The sequence below is a fragment of the Marmota marmota genome, unplaced genomic scaffold (genome assembly GCF_001458135.2).
Source record: "Marmota marmota marmota unplaced genomic scaffold, marMar, whole genome shotgun sequence".
Taxonomy (NCBI): domain Eukaryota; kingdom Metazoa; phylum Chordata; class Mammalia; order Rodentia; family Sciuridae; genus Marmota; species Marmota marmota.
The window spans coordinates 16,310,196-16,329,352 of NW_026000168.1; the positions used below are offsets into that span (position 1 = coordinate 16,310,196).

At 47.3% G+C, this 19,157-nt stretch overlaps 1 protein-coding gene across 1 annotated transcript in view; it reads left to right on the plus strand.

Moving 5' to 3' along the window:
• Positions 1-18,832, plus strand: part of Syn2 (synapsin II) — a 40,756-nt gene extending 21,924 nt beyond the window's left edge. The window contains exons 7-10 of the mRNA XM_015495032.2: positions 249-323; positions 793-895; positions 2,184-2,333; positions 16,401-18,832. Coding sequence (XP_015350518.2) covers positions 249-323; positions 793-895; positions 2,184-2,333; positions 16,401-16,529 — 457 coding nt within the window. The 3' untranslated portion in view covers positions 16,530-18,832. The remainder of the gene's footprint in view (positions 1-248; positions 324-792; positions 896-2,183; positions 2,334-16,400) is intronic.
• The last annotated feature ends 325 nt before the right edge of the window (positions 18,833-19,157 follow it).

Sequence of the window (19,157 nt, forward strand, 5' to 3'; positions counted from 1 at the left end):
TTGAAAGACCAGGTAAGAGAAGGCTTCATGGAGCCAGGCCTTCTGAGGTGGACCATTGTGGAGCGCTGAGGGCCTCACAGGTGGGAGTTTGGCTGAGGCCGTGGGGCTGTAAGCTCCACAGACAGACTTCAGGCTCTTTATGGGAAAAGCGGTTAGGGAACTGTGAGCTTCGGTTCTGGAAGGTTTCATGCCCTCCCATTGCTGGTGTGGCTCATGGCCTGTCCTACCCTGGCGGGACCTTGTTGCAGGAGGACGTCAATTTCGGGGAACTGGAAGACGAACACTGGCTCTGCAATGCTGGAGCAGATCGCCATGTCAGACAGGTGAGTGAGCAAAGGGGTCCAGTCCCCTGTGAGAGGGAGGCTACCATAGATGAAGAGGTGTAAGAAAGCAGGAGGGGAGCCTCTGGGCAGACAGGACTGATAAAACACAAAAGGCCCAAGCAGCCAGTCGACAAGATCAGGCAAGACTGGGTCTTGTGCTAAATTATAGAGATAAAGGCTTTGCATATCACAGAATCTCCAAGAAAGGAGTAGTAGTTAATATGGGCTGGAATAGCCAAGGAAGGCCTCCTAGAAGAGTGGAATCTGCCCTGGGCTTGAAAAGATGGGTAGGATCAGGAGAGCAGAAAGGGAAAGTTCTGTAAATAAGGGACCACCTTTGATGGTTGTGGGATAGAAAAAGCGGGTGGTGGAGATGGGAGAGATAGAGGCTGTAAGAAGAGCCCGACCAGCAAGCAGGCTTGGGGTGAGCTAATGCTCCATCCTCAGGACACCTTCCTGTCCCCTCCAGGTACAAACTATGGGTGGACACTTGCTCTGAGATGTTTGGTGGCCTAGACATCTGTGCTGTCAAAGCTGTACATGGCAAAGATGGGAAAGACTACATTTTTGAGGTAAGTCTGTCCCAATCGTATCTGAGAAACAACACCCAAGGCTGCAGGCCAAACTCTTGGCTCAAAAACTATGTGGACAGCCCAGACTGCATTTATAGTTTAGAATCTTCTGAATTGTTGGAAGGCCCTAGACAGCACATCTGCATAGCAGGATACCTCCACCGGTGGGGAGCTATTACTTCCAACCTGCTAAGCCTATGCACACCAGGGGTGATAACTGGCAGATATGGGTTCCTGAGGTCCTAGTGCAGCCATTTCTCTGGGAAGACTATAGTGACTTTAGTATTCTTAGTCTGAGAAAGCTTCCTCCTTTTTCAGTCATTTTACAGGCAAGAAAACAGGCCTAAGTGCTGCGAGCCTGTGCCTAAGGCCACAGGGTGAATCCGTGTCTCCACCTGGGCACCTGGGGACAGGAGATTTTTCTGAGCATCCCTCTGGGCCCTGGAGACACTTTCCTTATCCTGATCCTCTAACACAACTTTTCTGACTCTCTTTTCCCATATTCAAAGAAAAGCCCATAACAGTATGAATTCTTCACATACATTGTCGCCCAGTCTTCCTAGGAGCAGGAAAGGTTCCTGGCCAGAGTGATTCCAGAGTACTAGTGTCAGGAGCCTAGCTAGAGTGGGCTTCAGGTTCAGAATCTACCCCCATGGTCTACTCAAACTCTGGGATGGCTACACCTCCCCTCCCAGAGTGGGAGCAGATGTTTCCTCAATAAATGAGACAGTTGGACTATGGAATCTATGATCCCACTAAGGCAGACATTTCCAAAAAGAAGGACCCATTGCTTTGGGCCCTGAGATTCAAAAAGAATCAGGATCAGTGGCAGGTAGAGAAGGCATCCCAAGTCAGAAGCACAGGGAGGAATCTTATCATTTAATGAAAAGAGCCTATTTGGAGACAGAGATTGTACAGGTGAAACTTCCCAGGGATGAAAACTGCCCATTCTTCACCAGAGATTTATGGGAACGTCTTTGGTGTCTTCCTGTTCCTCGGTCTACAAACTTCGAGCCCTGGGCTCTTCAAGCCCTCTCCTTTCTCTCTCCCTCTTCCAGTTACCTTCAGCTAGCAATCTCCCTCTCCCCCATCCCTGGCCTGGGTGAAGGTAAAGGGAAGTGGCTTGAGGCAAGGTTTGCAGGAGGAGGGGACAAAGGTCCTATTTTCTGCCAAGGACCATGCTTCCAACTGAAGACAAGAACGCCTGCTTCATCACCAGCCCAGGAAGACCAAGCCAGGCCTTGAAATTTCTAGACCCTTTTCTCACCCAGGCCACATCTTCCACCAGGTCATGGACTGCAGCATGCCGCTGATTGGCGAACACCAGGTGGAGGACAGACAGCTCATCACTGAACTAGTCATCAGCAAGATGAACCAGCTGCTGTCGAGGACTCCTGTCCTGTCTCCTCAGAGGCCCTTAACCACCCAGCAGCCACAGGTAAGCAGCTGTGCAGAGACACAGGACAGCCAAGAGCCACTGTTCTGGACATTGGTGGTTCTAGAATGGAGCAGAGGTCAGATACCCACAGGCCTCGATAGGATCTAAGTAGTCTTCTCCCTCCTCCTTGTCTTCCTCTGGAGGGCCGCTTATCTCCCACCATCCCTTATAGGGGCCTTCTCGTGAGCAGTGTGCAGTATCAGCTGTAGGACTGACAGGCATGGAGTACTAGATCTCTTCCCTCTGAACTTGAAGTCTTCAGGGAACCAGAGCTTGCATTCTCTGAGACTCAAGATGCTCCCTTTTTCAAAATGGGAGGTCTCTGAGGAGGAGCTGAATCAGATTGCTCACTAGCTGTTCACTGCTAAATTGGGTTTTTAAAAGAAAGTGGGGACCCACTTGAATCAAAGTGTCGAATATGATATGTCAAGAAATTTGTAATGTTTTGAACAACCCACAATAAAAAATTAAAAAAAAATAAATAAATAAAAAAAAATAAAAATAAAAGAAAGTGGGGGTCTTTCTGAGAAATCTGGTGCAGAAAAAGAGAAGAGTCAGTTTCTTCCTTCTGGGAGAGCAACAAGGTGAAACTCAAAATTAAAGATCTCCTTTCCCTAAGGGAGAGGAGGTGGTGGCCTTGAGTTAATAGTGCCTAACTCAGGTCCAGTCACATCATGGTGACAGTATCCTAGCTGCAGGTCTACTAGGAAATCTACAGTGAAGTTTTTTGTGGAACATTAGGCCCTGTCGCTCTAGCATGTGCCAAGGAAAGGAAGATCCCTGGACCTGGAGTTCTTTGGTTCCACAAAGAAGGTATCTTATATTTCAAAAATATTCACAGTCTTCTCGCAACTGAACTTTTGTATAATGAATGGGGGAAATTCATTGCACTTGGGGCAATGAATCAAATAATTGAACCTGATCTAGCTTTTTCCCTAAAGAACTGTGTAATTATGGGGAGAAGCTATTAGTTCGGAGTGCTTTATGGATTTTATAAATTAGAATTTATAAATTAGAATTCTCTCAAAAATCTTTAAAATCCAACATGAAACGGTTAGGGAGGTAGAATATAATAGTGATTCAAAATATGGGCTTTGAAATGAGAATGAAACCCAGTTTGAATTCTAAACCCGGCATTTATTGGTGTTGTGACCTTGGACAAGGTCTTTATCTTTGGCTCAGGAATGATAATCACAGAACCAGTCTCATAGGGTTGTTAGGAGAATTAAATGATGTAAGGAACCTAAAACATGGCAAAGTAAAGCACCTGGTGAAGATCAGCTGTTGTCCTAGAAGAAAGTAGACTCTGGCCTTGGATCCCTGCAGCCTTAGGCCTGGAGATCATCGCTGCCGCTTCTGAAGATGGGGGCCTCACCAGATTAGGCTGCACTCAGAAGCAAATAGCTGGAATCTAGAAATCCTTCAGTAAGAAAGAAGAAAGGGCTGGCACCCTTACACTGGAAGAGGGAAGGAAAAAAACAAAACAACACAGCAATGTGGGTTATTTAGGGTAGAGGAAATTACCCCCGACATTTGAATATCACAGAATCAGAGCCTGCAAGTGTTGTTGATACTCATAATAATGAACCTGAGTCATTGGAAAGGGGAATGCTGACATTTTAGTGTTTCATATTCTTTTTAAGAAAACTAGAAACAAAATGTAGGAAATATTTCCAGAAAAGAATTGACTAAAATAAAACAATGTGACAATTGGTAAGTCAGTTCCCTCTCTGAATCTGTTTCCCGTCATATGGGAAAACATAAGAACTATCTTTTCTGCTCTAAAAATATCTTTAGGGGCTGGGCATACAGAAGACTTATCTGTTATAGTTAAAGTTTTGTCCCTGGGTTTCATAAACTGACTTCCAGACCTCTCACGTATAATTAAATCAAGCCTTTATTGAAGCACACCGGTGGTGGCTGACCAGAACATAAAGCTGTTCCCCTGATGAGCCCCGAACAATTGCAAGGGCACTCCTTATAAGCCTGAAAGCCGCAAAAGGGATGTTGGGGGGTCTAGCCAATTCAAGCAAGCCACGTTACAGAAGCGGGACAGTGCAGTCAAGCGGAGGGAAGCCTAACCAATCACAGTTAGCCCAGTCACCCCAGTTACAGAAACAGAGCCCCGTTACCCTAGTTACAGAAACAATACCCCATTAGGTAGTTTTGTGTTCTTAAAGGTTTCTATAGCAAAAGGAAAAGAACATCTTTTCCCAGTCATGACTCTTCTACTTGGCATAGTTGTTTTACAGGATGAAGTCATAAAACAAAATGGAGTCACATTTGCTCCTACTATCACGATCTATCATGCAACAAGACTCTGGGTTCCATTCCCAGCACACCAACAACAACAACAACAAAACAATAAAAATGTCTTGAGTAGAATACTTCTGTCCTTATGGATTCTGGATAAATGGAAACTCTGGGCTAACAGATAGCAACTCTCGAGTAGCCATGTTGAGAGTAGCCTTGTACAGTGGGCTCCTACCACTTGATACATACGGTGAGGGTTTTACACCTTCTTTAGCTGATGCACACTGGATCGGACCTCTGACCAGATGGGAGAATCTGTTCCTGGGGCTGAGGCTATAACTCAGTGATACAGTGTGGCTTAGCATCATGCACAAGGCCCTGAGTTTGATCCCCAACATCACTAAATAGATAGGTGGGTGGGTAGTAGGTAGGTAGGTAGGGGAGTGGGTAGTTAGATATTGAAAAATATTTTCATGATTTAAAACATATCAGGCCTGTAACTAGATTTTGTAACTTTGTAAATGTGATGAAATAAAGATACTTGGGTACTAGTTCTGTCTTTTAGTCCACAATAGGCCTTAGTCAATAGTCAGAAATATCCTGTTAATCAGATTATTGCTTGTTCCTGCCCTAGAGAAAAAGTGACACATACAGTTGGCCTTCCCTATCTGTACATTCCATATCTGCAAATTCAGCCAACTGCCTATCAGAAATGCATTTAGGTCTATGGTGGTTGCCTCAAAAAACATAAAAGTTCAGTGTCTTTTACCTCAAAGAAAGCATTAGCTCTTCTTTGGTATAAGCCCCTTAAATTAGTCCATTTTGTGTTACTAAAATGAAATACCTGAGGCAGGCTACTTTATAAAGAAGAAAGGTTTATTTTAACTCACAGTTCTGGAGGTTCAAGGACAAGGGGCTGCGTCTGATGGTGGCCTTGTTGCTAGCAGAGTCTTGAGGCAACATTAAGCATCACATAGCAAGAGATGGGGAACACATGTATTTCTGTGTCTCTTATTTTTTTTTTTTTCATAGTCACTGGGATTTAGTTCTGTGGGCTCCACTCTGATGACCTTATCTAATCTTAATTAAAAAAAAAACTCTAAACACCAGTCAGATTATTTCTACCCTCTTAATATTTTACAATGGGGATTAAATTTTAGCACATGAACCCTGAAGGAATATTCAAAGTACCTATCCACACTATAGCATCCCTTATTTTATAAAGTTTAAATATTGCAACTTAAACATTTCTAAAGAAAAATATATCTCAAAGTGCAGGCAGAGGGCAGGGAATGTGGCTCAAGTGGTAACGTGCTTACCTGGCATGCGCGGGGCTCTGGGTTCAATCCTCAGCACCACATAAAAAATAATAATAATAATAAAAATAAAATAAAGATGTTGTATCCACCGAAAACTAAAAAAAAAAAAAAGCGCAGGCAGAAAACCAAAAAGAATAAGCTTCCCTAAATATATGGGCTCCTGCAGAAATCCCTAGTAGTGAAGTCAGTCTGACTCAAGGATGAGCTTTTCTCTATTTGTTCTCCCATTACCACTGGATATTGTAGAAAGCTCCCTGTGCTGGGAGTCAGGAGACTCCCAAGGTCCCTTGTGACCTTGGACAAGTTACTTTCCATTTCTGGACATTTCTTTCCTCACCGATGAAATGGAGTTGAGTTAGATGATTTCTAGATCTCTTTCAATTCTAAAGTCATGTAATAGCTGGAGCTAGATAGGTACACTGCAGACTGTGAAGGCAGAGTTCCCCAGGAGATTGCTCTCCCTTCTAACATCAGCCAAAATTCAGAAGTTCCCCAAACTGCCCCAGGTTCGACAGCTCTCTGGAAGAACTCACAGAGCTCACTGAACCCTGTTGTACTCACAGTCACGGTGGATTGTGGGGAAAGGACACAGGTCAATACTAAGTCAAAGGAAGATGCCCAGGGCAGAATCTGGGAAAGTTCAAAACTCAAAGCTTCCATTATCCTTAGGATGTGTTACCCTCACAGCGTCAGCGTGTGACCATACCCATGACGTATTGCCAACCAGGGATGCTCACCTGCACTTCAGAGTTTGGAGTTATTATGGGGCTTCATTACTACATCATGATGGACTGACTGGTCATCCTGTTGAACTCAGTCTCCAGCTCCCTGTTCCCTGGAGATCAGGCTAATGCCATGTGGCTTAGGGAACTTACCATGAATAACAAAGACACTCCTGCCACTCAGGAAATTCCAGGAGTTTAGAGGTCACTTCCTGAGAGCCTGGCATAAAGGCTAAGACCTCTTTAAGGGCAAGGCCACACTATCAGGTTAATAAGGGCAAGCACACACTATCAGGTTAATATCACGGATGTCTCAGATACTTGCAGCCCTTTGTGGGCACAAACCTTGCCTATTCCTCTGTTTCCACTAACCAACACAGGCCTGGCCCAGAGTGTGTGCGGAAGTTAGCTCATAGCCTCAGGACTCCAGTGAAGAAGGAGATATTGTTCCCGTCCAAAAGTTGTTTAGATTCTAAGTTGAAATCATGACTGAATTCACGGGCCATCAAATGGTGTCTTGTATCTTCTTTTAGCTTCCTCCTAAGCTTGTGACGGCACATTGTTTACGGTTGAGGAGACATTTCAGTTACCCTGGGTGCAGGCCCTTGGGTCTCTCAGACTAGATGGCCTTGTTCCTGCAGTTACTTCCCACTTTTCTGAATCTTTATCTACGTGAATCTGCTTCACGGCCCCCCTTCCACCTGTCATCTAGTCCATTTTGTGTTACTAAAATGAAATACCTGAGGCAGGCTACTTTATAAAGAAGAAAGGTTTATTTTAACTCACAGTTCTAGAGGTTCAAGGACAAGGGGCTGCATCTGATGGTGGCCTTGTTGCTAGCAGAGTCTTGAGGCAACATTAAGCATCACATAGCAAGAGATGGGGAGCACATGTATTTCTGTGTCGCTTATTTTTCTTTTTTCATAGTCACTGGGATTCAGTTCACCCACTTTGCTTTCAACGGTACCCTGTCTTCCCCATCATCAAATGATCATCACATCCACATCCAAACAGCTTCCACTTAAAATCAAAAACATCCCCCAACTCCATATTCCCTTCCAGCTACTGCCCCACTTCTCTGTTCCCAGCCCAATCTTGAGTTGTTTTAGCCACCATCTCTCCTCCTCCATCAACCCACTCCAGTCGACATTCTTTCCCCACCATCCCACTGCAACTGCCATGGGCAAAGTCATCTCCATGTTCCCTCCACATGTAGTGGTCACTTCTATTCCTGCCCTGCAGACTCTGCAGCAGCATTTGACATAGTTGGCTACTTCCTTGAAATACATCCTTTGCTAGGCCTCTGGGACCTAGCAAAGTTAACTCACTGAACTCCAGATTCACATGTCTAACTCCTTTGACACCTTTATTTGAATTCCTAGAAGGCATCCTAAATATAACATGCCCAGAGCAGGATTCTTGTTTATTTTTCCCCCCTCCTTAACCCTGTCCTTATCCCTTGCTTAATTTTCTAGAAGTAATTCGTGTAGGCCCTTGCCTAGCTCTTTGCCCTTGTACCACCCTGCCTCTTGCTCATGATGCCCTAGCCACAGTGTAAGGGCCTTTGTGTTGGTTGTGTCCTCTCTTAGACATGCTCTCCCCTACACTCCTTTTTTAATCTTTATATTTTTTGCATGGCTGGTTCTTCTACGGCAGTGTAACTGGTATTTCCTCAACCATCAGACCCAAAGTTGCCACCTACTCACTGACTCGCTGGGTGCCACCTCTCCCTTCTATAATACTTAGCATAGCACTTTCTATCAGCTAAGCTTACTAAGGCTGTGACATCTCCAGGCACTATAATCTCATGGGCCCACCGTCATATACATGGTCAATCATTGACCCAGATACTGTTACGCAGCATATGACTATATCAAAACTGGGTTTTTTAAAATCATTTTTAGTTGTTGATAGACATTTATTTCATTTATTTATATGTGGTGCTGAGAATTGAAACCAGTGCCTCACACATGCCAGGCAAGTGCGCTACCACTGAGCCACGACCCCAGCCCTCAAAACTGTTTTAAGAAGGATGGTTGAGAGTGATTTGCCCAAGTTCAGTCAGTTTTCCGAAGAAAATTTAAATAATAATAACAAAATGAAGTCTGTCTGTCTTTTATTATTTTTGTTGCTGTTACCATGTGATATCAATTCTACACAAATGACAAAGATAAAATGCTCCTCCTGTCCAGGCAAACCACTCCCACCACCTCTCTCCCCTGCTAGGCCATTGCAAGGCATACTTGTTGAATGAGTTCCCACTGGGAATGAACATCACAAACTCCCTATCAGCATATTGGAGTTGACATCAGGCTCCTATGGAGACCTTAGACTGTGTAGTACGAAGATCTAACGCTGTTTGGGTCCCAGCCTGGCCACTGCGTGGCCAACTGAGACCCTGATGTTGTTACTGACTTGTGGGTCACTCTTCAGAGTCCGGCCCCTCTTGCTGGTCTATTTTCTGTGACTCTAGAAGATCAGGCTGAAAGAGATTCTGGCTCAAGTCATTCACAGTCCTAGGATCTGCCTCTTGCTCCGAATTCTAGACCAAAACCAGTTCAGACCAGTGACCAGCTGCTTGTGAAGCTTCCTCTCTTGATCTTTCCCCTTCCTTGCCTCCAGCTCTCCCAGGAGAGAGATTTCATTTCTTTGATTACAGAAGAGCACCTCCAGCAGGCTGGCAGACAGGGAGGGCGACGGTGGCAAGTAGAGGGCCCACCTACCTTGGTCCCAGCCCGCTCCCTAGCCTGGGGTGGATTAATTATGGAAAATAGGAGCTAGATTACGCTGTGCACGGTTCTGAGGACTAAGGGTAGGGATGTAAGGAGCCTTGGCCATGTCATCCAAAGCAGGAGATGAGTGCCAAAGCAGGAGATGAGTGCCAAGGCCTGATGGAACTGACCGCAGCTCGGCCTCAGCCTGTCTGGACTGCCAGCCATGGGGCTTGGGGCAGCTGGGGCCTCTGACCCTCTGTACTTGGCCTCTTTTGAGTGCTTTAAGGACACTGTTATCAGTGTGGCAGTGACACCTGGTGGCCAGTAGAGGCCAAAGCCCTCAGGCTGTGTAGGTGTAAACCTTCCTCCCAGGACCCAAAAGTCTCCCATCCTCCCAACACATTCATGGACCGTTTGTTGGGGTCCATCATTCAGGATCTGAGTTGAGCCTTGCATCCTGGGGCCCTGGAGAGGTGTGAGTTGCTCCACAGACTCCCCAGAAGAAAGGGAGAGAACTTTGGGTAGAGAGAGCTTTCAGCTCCTGCCAGGAGAGATGGCAGTATCTGGTCCTCTCCTGAGCGTAGCTAATCTTTTCTCATCTCATTACACTGGCCCCATTCTTTTTCTTTTCCTGCAAAATCTTCTGGAGTCGAAGGCTGAATTGCTAATGCAGGAATTTCAGCTACCGATGGGCGAGGTGGGGACTGGTCTCTCTTCAGTGTCCCTCAGCTGTACCCCAGAGCCAGCTGCCTTTCTGTTCAGCTTGTGGGTTAGACCCATGGCGGTGATTCCATGGCGTGGCCTTTGGAAGCATTAATGCCCATCCGGTGCCAGGTGAACATGAGCCGCCTCATCCTCCCTGAGCAGGCAGGCCACACCTGGGGTGTTGTTTCTGGTCTGAGGGTCACAATAAAACAAGGACAAACTCTAACTTTCACTGGAATATACTTGGAGGAGAGAAAGTTAGGCAGTGGAGGGATGTGGCAGATTTGTTCTGTGGGTAAGAGTTAAAGGAACTGCAATCGAATAGCAGTTGTTTCTAGGAGCCCATGATTCAGTGTCTTCAGCTCTCAATGCCATTGTGGATTAGAAATCTGCTGGAAGACACATCTGCTGGAAGACACATTCTGACTCAGCATAGGGAATACACTCACTGACACTGAGAGAGGAAACGGCTGCCCTGGGCAGTGGCATGTGGCTCATGGGGCAGCTGACGTTCAGGCAGAGGAAGGATGAGCTGCTTCTCAGGGGCATGGTGGAAGGGTGGGCTGGGGCTGGAGGTATTGGTGACTTAAAACCTCCTTCCAATCTCAGTTGCCGTGGTCCAGATGGTGTGCAGTCACTGGACATGGGAAAGGCATCATAAGAGTTCAGAGTTGAAGGAGTGGGGCCGGGTCACCTCTGGCCTCTGGTGGGACATTCTGCCAGTCCTTGTTTATTGGCTCTCTGGTCTGAAGAGAGACTCAGAACATTTCTAGCCAGATCTTTGCAGCCCCCGCGGCTCCAAAAGCCATGCTCTCCTAAGCGCAGGGAGATCAGGACTGGGAAGGGATCTCTCATCCTGAGAAGTACAGCCTGGAGGCTGTGCACGTAGGGGACACAACTGTCCCTCAGATCCCAAACATGGGCTTCAGCTTCTCTTGAGCTTGGAAGAGGTAAATTTAGGACAAACGAAAGGCCTTCCTGCTTCCCACAGCAGGGCTGACTTTAGAAAATTTGTTCCCCAGTGAGGATAAGCTGAGAATGTGAGGAGATTTGGGGCAGGTTCAGATAAAGCCACTAGTGACCAGATCCCTTAACAGACATTAAGAGAAACTGACTATTTTGGGACTGGCTTAACTTTCAGGGACATCTTTAATCACTTGAAGCTGACATTCTGACCTCGGGTGACCTGACCCTCAGTGCCCCTGTAGGACTCATGGACTGCCCCCCTGGGACATTTCTGGTGTCCTTAGGTTATGGGAGGGGCCAGTACAGGAGGCGAGCTCTGCCCTGCGGTCAGCAATTCCCCTCAGGAAGCGAGGTAGGAGCAGCTCATCCCTGGTTACCTTTCTGACTTTTGGAGGAAGGAAGGTGGGCGCTGGTAACTTCCAGGAGAGTCCAGAAAGGTCCCAAGGTGCTGAAAACGTGCTGTCCCCTTTGCTCTGACTAAAACCTCGAGCCTCCTGACCACATTCCTTCCTGCTGCTTCATTCTCCCTGGGGTCCTAGACCGGGGGAGCGGGGCCTGGGGGAGCTGATCAGAATAGTTCTGTGGCGTGTCCAGCAAGGAGCTTGGCCTGGCCCTTTTCCTGGGGCCAGACCCTGGGACCCTTTCCCAATTTCCTGTCTCAGATATGCTGACCAAGCACAGGCCTTCCTCCTTGATGGGGGCAGCTGGTCCCAAGCCAACAGCTCTCAAGGGTTGAGTCACTCCACGTCTTTCCTTCCTCAGCTCTTCATCCTGCTGGGACCTCAGAAGGAGCTCTCCCCTCTTCCAGCTGCTGAAAGCCACAGATGGGATGGCAAATTCAAGGTGCCTTTGATAAAACCCCACAAACCCTCATCCATGGGCTTGGTTTTTCTCCCAGACCAGTGATTTCCTTTACAGTCACCTCAAGAGCTAATATTTGCTCTTTCTGAACTGACTTTTCTGTATCTGCAGGGACCTTGCCCAGCCCAGAAACTCTCGCACATGAAACTGCTGCGCCCCAGCTGACAGGAAGCTGCGCAACAATACCTTCTCCACTGGTGCATGCAATTCTAACATTACGGCTTCGTTTCTTCGGGATGAAATTTGTTACTATTTAAATGACACTCGTGATGCTCACTTTCATTCTTGCTTTGCCTAGCACTCGTTTACAAAGCATATTCATTATTTTAGGCTTCCCAACTCTTATATGAGATGGATGGAGCTAGTAACTCTGTCTGTGTTTATATATCAGCAAAGAGAATGCAAATGACTTGCCCATAGTCGCATGCCTGCTAAGGAGGAGAGCTGGATCTTCTGGTCCCCAGTTCAGGGGGTTCTGCACATTACCATGCACCATGCTCTTGTGGTGCTGTCCCTGGAGCACAGGGTAAGGTAAGAATGGGCACTGCGGCCCTGTGTGAAGCAAACTCTTGCTTTCCTCCTGATCAACCCGGGGAGTCTCTGAGCTTCCCCAGCTCTGTTCTGCCCCTGGCTTCTCTGATCACTAAAAGCCCCATGGATTCTACACAGCAGGATACGGGCCTCCACGGAGGGGAGCAGCCAGATCTCCTTGCCAATCCCTCACAGCCTGCACCCACGGGATCTCTCTGCTAAGGCCTAATAGCCCTGGGGTCTTGCTGGGCTCCAGACTGTGCAGCTAAGAAGGGCTTATCTCCTATCTCAGACATCTGAAGAACTGAAAAATGCATGAAAGAATTAATGGGAGCCTAGAGCCAGAAGAGCCTGTCGAAGTCATCTGCCTGTGACTGCTTCAGCCCTTCACAGTGTCTCTGACCAGAGTTTGTCCAGATCCTGCTCAAACACCCCTCATCCCAGAAAGCTCACTACTCCCCAGGCAGCCCTTGACGCCATTCAGATTTGTACTAGACTTAACTTGAGTCTTCTGCTGTAAGCCCTAGGTGCTACCATGGGTCCCTCATTTAATCCCTACCATCGGCCATTCAGGAAACAGATTCAGAGATTATGTCATTTGCCCAAAGTCAAATGAAGAAAGGTGTCATTTCCAGACTTCTCACCCTCTTATCTGTTCCACAGATCCATTTTATTCTGCCAGCATGTCCCTTAAAAGAGGTGCCCAGAAGTGGTGGCAGAACTTTCTTATGAGGACTGATCAGTCAACCCAGTGACAGACCTGTTATTCCCCCTTTGGGAGACACTGATCCACCTCCAGCCATATCAGATCTTTGACAGCAGCATCTCAGACTCACACCCTCAGAGCTCCCAGTCATTCTAGAAGCCCAGGGTTGTTTGGGGTTTTTTCTTATGTGACTATAAGGCCATTTCCCCGGTTCCTTTCTGTGTTTAGCTGGTCACAAGCACTGGACTTCACATTCTTACCTGTTTGAGTCAACCAGCTTCCTGAGAAACTCTGCTGCGCAGTATGACCACGGGTTCCTGCTGTGGGCTGGCTACAAGCCAGACTTTGGCAGTGACGCCAGAGTGGCCAGACTTCTGTGGAATTTGGCATCCCAGGAGACTCTTGGTGACTGGAGACAGATCCCATGGTAGCCAAACCCCACAGGGAATAGGCCCTCAGCCCCTAGCCGACAGTAGGCTTGTGGGCGGAGCCAGAGTGTCTCAGCCTGGCAAGTGACAGTCCTTAGGGACTCTCCTCTCAGTCTCCCATAGCCCCTGAAAAGTCTTCAGTCCACAACCTCGTTGGAGCCGGGAACAGGAGAGGCTCCCTAGGCGCCATCTTGGGTGGCCAAGGCACATTCCCAGGCTCCAGCCCAAAGGACTGTCTTGGGAGTTCTTCCCCAAAGCTTTGGGAAGGACACTTCTGGGCTCAGTTGATCCTTGAGAGTCTCACATGTGTATTTCTGTGGTTGAGGAGAGCTGGGGCCAGCCTTCGTGGTGTAACCCCCTCTGTGAGCTCATCCTGTGAGTGGCTGGAGTTCTCCCAGTAAAATTCATCTATGGAATTTTAGAAGTTTCTTTCTGGATCCATAGTTTCTCAGGATTAGAAGGACCCTTCATGTTTATTAGATTAAATAAATAAATTTCATATTAAATAGATGTATCTTCTTTTCTACAATATCTTTGTCAGGTCATTCTCCAGCTGTGCAAGAACACATCTACCTCCTAAGATAGCCTGTTCCGTTTTTTACAATAGTGAAAGTCTGCCTCTCTGGAGCTGTGGTTCACTGGCCCTGCTTCTACTTTCCTGCTGTGTGGTTTTCTGTAACCCTCTCTGAAATTTTCTTGGAGGGTAATGGTATAAACTCATCTTAACCAGAGTCTGAGGCGATTCATTGGTAGCCATCAGTAATACCTGAAATGATGCCCTGGGGGAGGAGGCTGGCGAGAACTTGTCTAGCTGGTGGAGACAAGCTGTATGACTTTTGCTATTCAATAATTGAGTGTCCATCTCAGGCAGGCAGAAGCTGTCACGTGGATGGCATGGCAAGGTCAGGACTAGGAGGAGCAGGCACATTTAGGACATAAACAAGAGTAAAGTCTAGCTGGGCGCAGTGGCACACACCTGTAATCACAGTGGCTTGGGAGGCTGAGGCAGGAGGATTACAAGTTCAAAGCCAGCCTCAGCAACTTAGCAAGGCCCTAAGCAACTCAGCAAGATCCTGTCTCTAAACAAAATATTAAAAAGGGCTGGGGATGTGACTCAGTGCTTAAGTGCCCCTGGGCTCAATCCCCAGTACCAAAAGAAGAAGAAGAAGCAGAGAGAAGTTTCGAAAGTTTGATTCCAACCATGCCGAAGCAATTAGGGATGCTGATAAAAGAGTTATCTATCTCATGGAACCATTGCAAGGTATACGGGAGATAGTGCATAAAAATAGCCCCATGTTCCCAGGCATGCAGTAAGCACCCAGGAAGTGTGAGCTCTAAGAAGCTTAGTGGCACAGCTAGGGAAGGGGTTTAGGAGGATGAGAGGTAGCCATGGAGATGAAGGATTGGAGAGAGAAGAGTTAGAAGAATTAAGAGACTGTCTAGTCTCAGAAAGAACTGATATAGGTGGGACCATCGTGGTAAACAAAAGATGGTGAATCTTAGATGCCAGGAGGGGATAACTGCGGAGCCTTGATGGCTGGCTGGACAGAGTCATCTCCACGTGGCAAGTTGGATACGGGTATTTCAGGATCAGGGCTCAGGCACAGTCTCACAGACCCCACGAGACTGCTTGGAAGAAAGGAAAAGCCGTGCAATGTTCTTGCTGTGACTTTCAAGTAGCTGGGAGGACAGGCACTCTCTGCTGTCATGACCAAGGACATTTGAGATGTCTCTGCCTGTTAGGATCCCAAATCCTCTTGTTAGAACAGTTCTAGATAATGTTGTTGTCAACAAAGCTGTAACACTGGGAAGGGTAACACTTCTACTTGGTCATAAGTCTGAAAACAGGCCCTAATAAGCGGGAGGTGACATAGATGGCCAGAATCAAGGCCCAAGAGAAAGAGGGAACGTGGAGAAATGGCATTAATGTGGGAGTAGAGCTGGGAGCCTGTCACAAGTGGAGAGGAGCACTGAAAAGAGGAAGTGGGAGAATGCCGAAGACATACTTAGCTCGCTTCACAGCCCTGCCTCGGAAGCCCCCTGTTTGACGTCACTGTCAGCCCACTTGGCAGGCCTTAGGCTTTGAGAGTGCTTCCCCTGTGCTCAAGTCAAGCTCCAAGTGCTCACTGCCCTTCATACAGATGTTAGTCTTTGATCCTGTCAGGGCATAATCAGAATCACAGCTGGAAAGAGAGGAAGCATGGGAACAGAGCCATGTTGTTGGGCAAAGTGTCATTTCTCCTGTGTGAGAGGGGAAGACAGCTTGGCCTTGAGCACTTTACAAGCATTAATGTCTTATTGCTTCCTTTTAGGGAAGGAGGGTTCTGGGAAAAAAATGGCTGTCTCCTCCTCTCTGTGGTCCATCCCTGCCAAAGAGTAGATAGGACCCTGATTTGGCCCCAGAACTGATCCCACCCCAGAGTCCACTCCAGCAGTGAGCCACATCTGGGTTAGTCACCTGGCCCAGCCACCACTCCCCCTGTCCCTGAAGCCACCAACCCTGTCTGGAGCTGGGTGCTGGAACTCCCTGCATCTGGACACCAGGCAGGTGCCAGAGAAGAACACAGGTGGTCGTGCCAGACCCAGAGCTTCTAGAAAGGAGCAAGCCTAAAGAAAAGCAAATGAAAAAGAGATCGAGGAGCCTTGGGCTCGGGTGTCAAGGTGGTCCCACTCCCCACACTGCCCCCACCTCACCCCAGGCCCACAGGCTCGGGGTCCTTCCCAGGTGTTCCTGGAACAGCACAAACTCATGACCCATCCCACCGGGTGCTGTTGCAGCCTTGCCAAGGAGCCACAGGGGTTTCTCTTTGGAATTTGCTTGGAGTGTTTTGTTTTTATCTCTTTTGCATTTTTGTCTTCCAGAGTGGAACCCTTAAGGATCCGGATTCGAGCAAGACCCCACCTCAGCGGCCTCCCCCGCAAGGTTGTTTACAGTATATTCTCGACTGTAATGGCATTGCAGTAGGGCCAAAACAAGTCCAAGCCTCTTAAAGTGATCAGTAGTTAATTTTTCAAAAGCAGAAAATCTTAAGCCAAAAAAACAAATAAAACAAAACATAAAAAAAAAGAAAAAGAAAGAAATGAAAGTGGGGGAGGGGAGAACAGCCCTCCGCTTGGTCGGTGCCTGTTGCTGCGTTCTGTTCTCAGTGCTGACTGGACTGTGTTTTTTCCTATGCAGTGTCAGCTCCTCTGTCTGGTTGTTGACCTGTTCCTGTTCGTGCTTGTAATGCTCACTCAACGTTTCTCTGTATAACTTTGTGATTCCAGGGCTGTTTGTCAACAGTGTACAAAAGAATCGTGCCTCTCCCAAGTCCAGTGGGACTCTACCTTATGGGCGGGTTTGCTAGTGTTTTTTAAAGTATTAGATGATGCCGGGTGAGCTAGGAGCATGGAGGATGGACAGGGGAGAAACAGGCCACTGGAATAAAACCCATCTCCCCAGTCTCCTCCCGCAGGCTCAGACTAACACCCCTCCCACTGACCTCCATGAGTGTGCTTGGGATCCTCAGTGAACTGTGCTTTCGCTTCCTTTCTGCATGTCTAGGGTAAATAGAACTTTTAAGAGATTTTCAAGATCTGATTTCCATAGCTTCATCCGTTGAATTTGAAGGCATCCACCTTTTTCCTCCATTTGCTAAAATTTGGTGCCGTTTTGAGTTTATGTGAATAGGCTGGCTTGTGCCTGTAGAGCTCTTGTGTTTTTAGTGATGAAATACAAAGAACAAGCTACTTCCAGGAATGTATTCTGTATTTTACATCCCAGTGTACGCTTCGTTTTGCTGATGAACTCATGAAAGTAAACAAAAACAAAACAAAACAAAAAAACGGGGCCGCCGATGTGCAATATCCAAGTGAACTCGTGTTTTCCGTGTGTTGATCTCAGACCCCCAAAGTCGTTCCTTCCTTGTTGCTGTTTCTGAACCAGCCATACGTGCATTTTTTTCTGGTGCCAGGGCTGCTTTGTGTTTCCCAAAGCTTGACCTACGTTCAGAGATGATTCTTCAGCAATGTTGGAGAGAGAATGCAGGGAACTACTAAAAGTCCAGGAAGGGTTTGCCCATTCCTGAGGCGTGGTGATGTGACACCAAACCTAGACACCCTGCGTCACCCCAGTGGGTAGGTTACACTGCCTACGGAACTCGGAAGTTGATGCCAGCTTTAGTTTTTAGCTGCTGCTATAGCCCGCCACGGGCCTGGGAATGCAGAGCTTTCTGGAAGGAGCTGTCTCCCATGTAGCTTGTGTGTGTGTTGGACAGAGGCTTCGCAGCTGGAAGAGCCCTCCCAGTTGGAAGCATCTGGGCAGATGATGCGGCAGTTCATTAAACCAGGACTCGGAATCAGTGCCTCGTCTTGCCATCTCCGGGCAGGGTTGGGAACGGGTACCAAGTGGCCTTCTCTAGCACCGTGGCCCTGGGGAGTTCATGCCAGCAGTTTGCCTTTTACAAGAAATGCTTCTGGCTCTACTTTTACATTCCCTCGCACCTCTGTACCGACCTGGCCCCATTCTAGACGACCAGGTCTGAGGAGTCAGCAGGGTTGGCAGCATAGATCCTGAGGGACATGTCAAGGGGCACATGCCCTGGTTCTCCTTTGGCAAAATCCGAGGCCATAGAGAAATGCACAGAGTGTGAATGTTCTTGCCTGTGATCCCTCCCTTGGATGATGGTGGTAGTCAGTCTGTTGTAAATATATACATACACGCACATGTGCACTCGCAGGTGGGTTGCTTAAGAATCAGGTCCTTAAATACCTCCCAATCTGATGAAATGGTAGACAGTGACATTTCTCAGAATGGAGGAACGCATTTATTTTTGTTTTTCAAATATTTTTGTCCAAGCAGTGAGCTGATGGTGGTGTTGCTTCTCTGCATGTTATCAGTGTGTACATCCAGGTGCTTTTCATGTGACATTCAGTGAGCCACAAATACAAAGTTGCCATTTGACTTCAGTCAGGCTACAAAGGTGGGGTCAGCCACGGCCTCTGAGGCAGGGAGAAACCGATCAGGACTCCCACTGCCAAACGCAAGCAGAGCGTATCACCTGACTGTCATGTGCCCTCAGGCAGCATGCTAAGGGACAACTCTGTGGCCTGAGGGACATCTGTGTCACAGTGTAGGATTGCCGTTCAGGTGTTTTGTACACATTTCTGATGTTGTCCCCCACTCCCCTCTTTTTTTTTTTGTACTGATCCAGCTGGGAGACCCTCAGCCAATGCTGGAGTGTGATTGAAGTACCTCTCTCTTTTGTGACTCTCTTGTACAGCTTAATGTGCAATAAAGGAAAAGTTATATCTGTCTTCAGTGTTAAGTTGTAAAGTTTCTGGCTATTCACCTCTCTGTACAGTGGGAAAGCACGCAGGGTTCTGGAACAAGAGGCTGAGCTCTCAACCTGAATGACTTCACAAGAAAATCCTAATACAGATGATGTGAAGCTTGGGGAGACACAAGAGCTGATTGACGTGGGATAATCTTCTAATCTGTCATCATCCATAGTTACTTGACTTGAACTGTGAACTTCTTAAACATGCAGAATTTCATGTATTTATGTATGTACCTATTTATGTGTGACTAACCCTGATATTCATTGGTTAAGATGATAAAGGGGAACGCGTGGCCTGTCC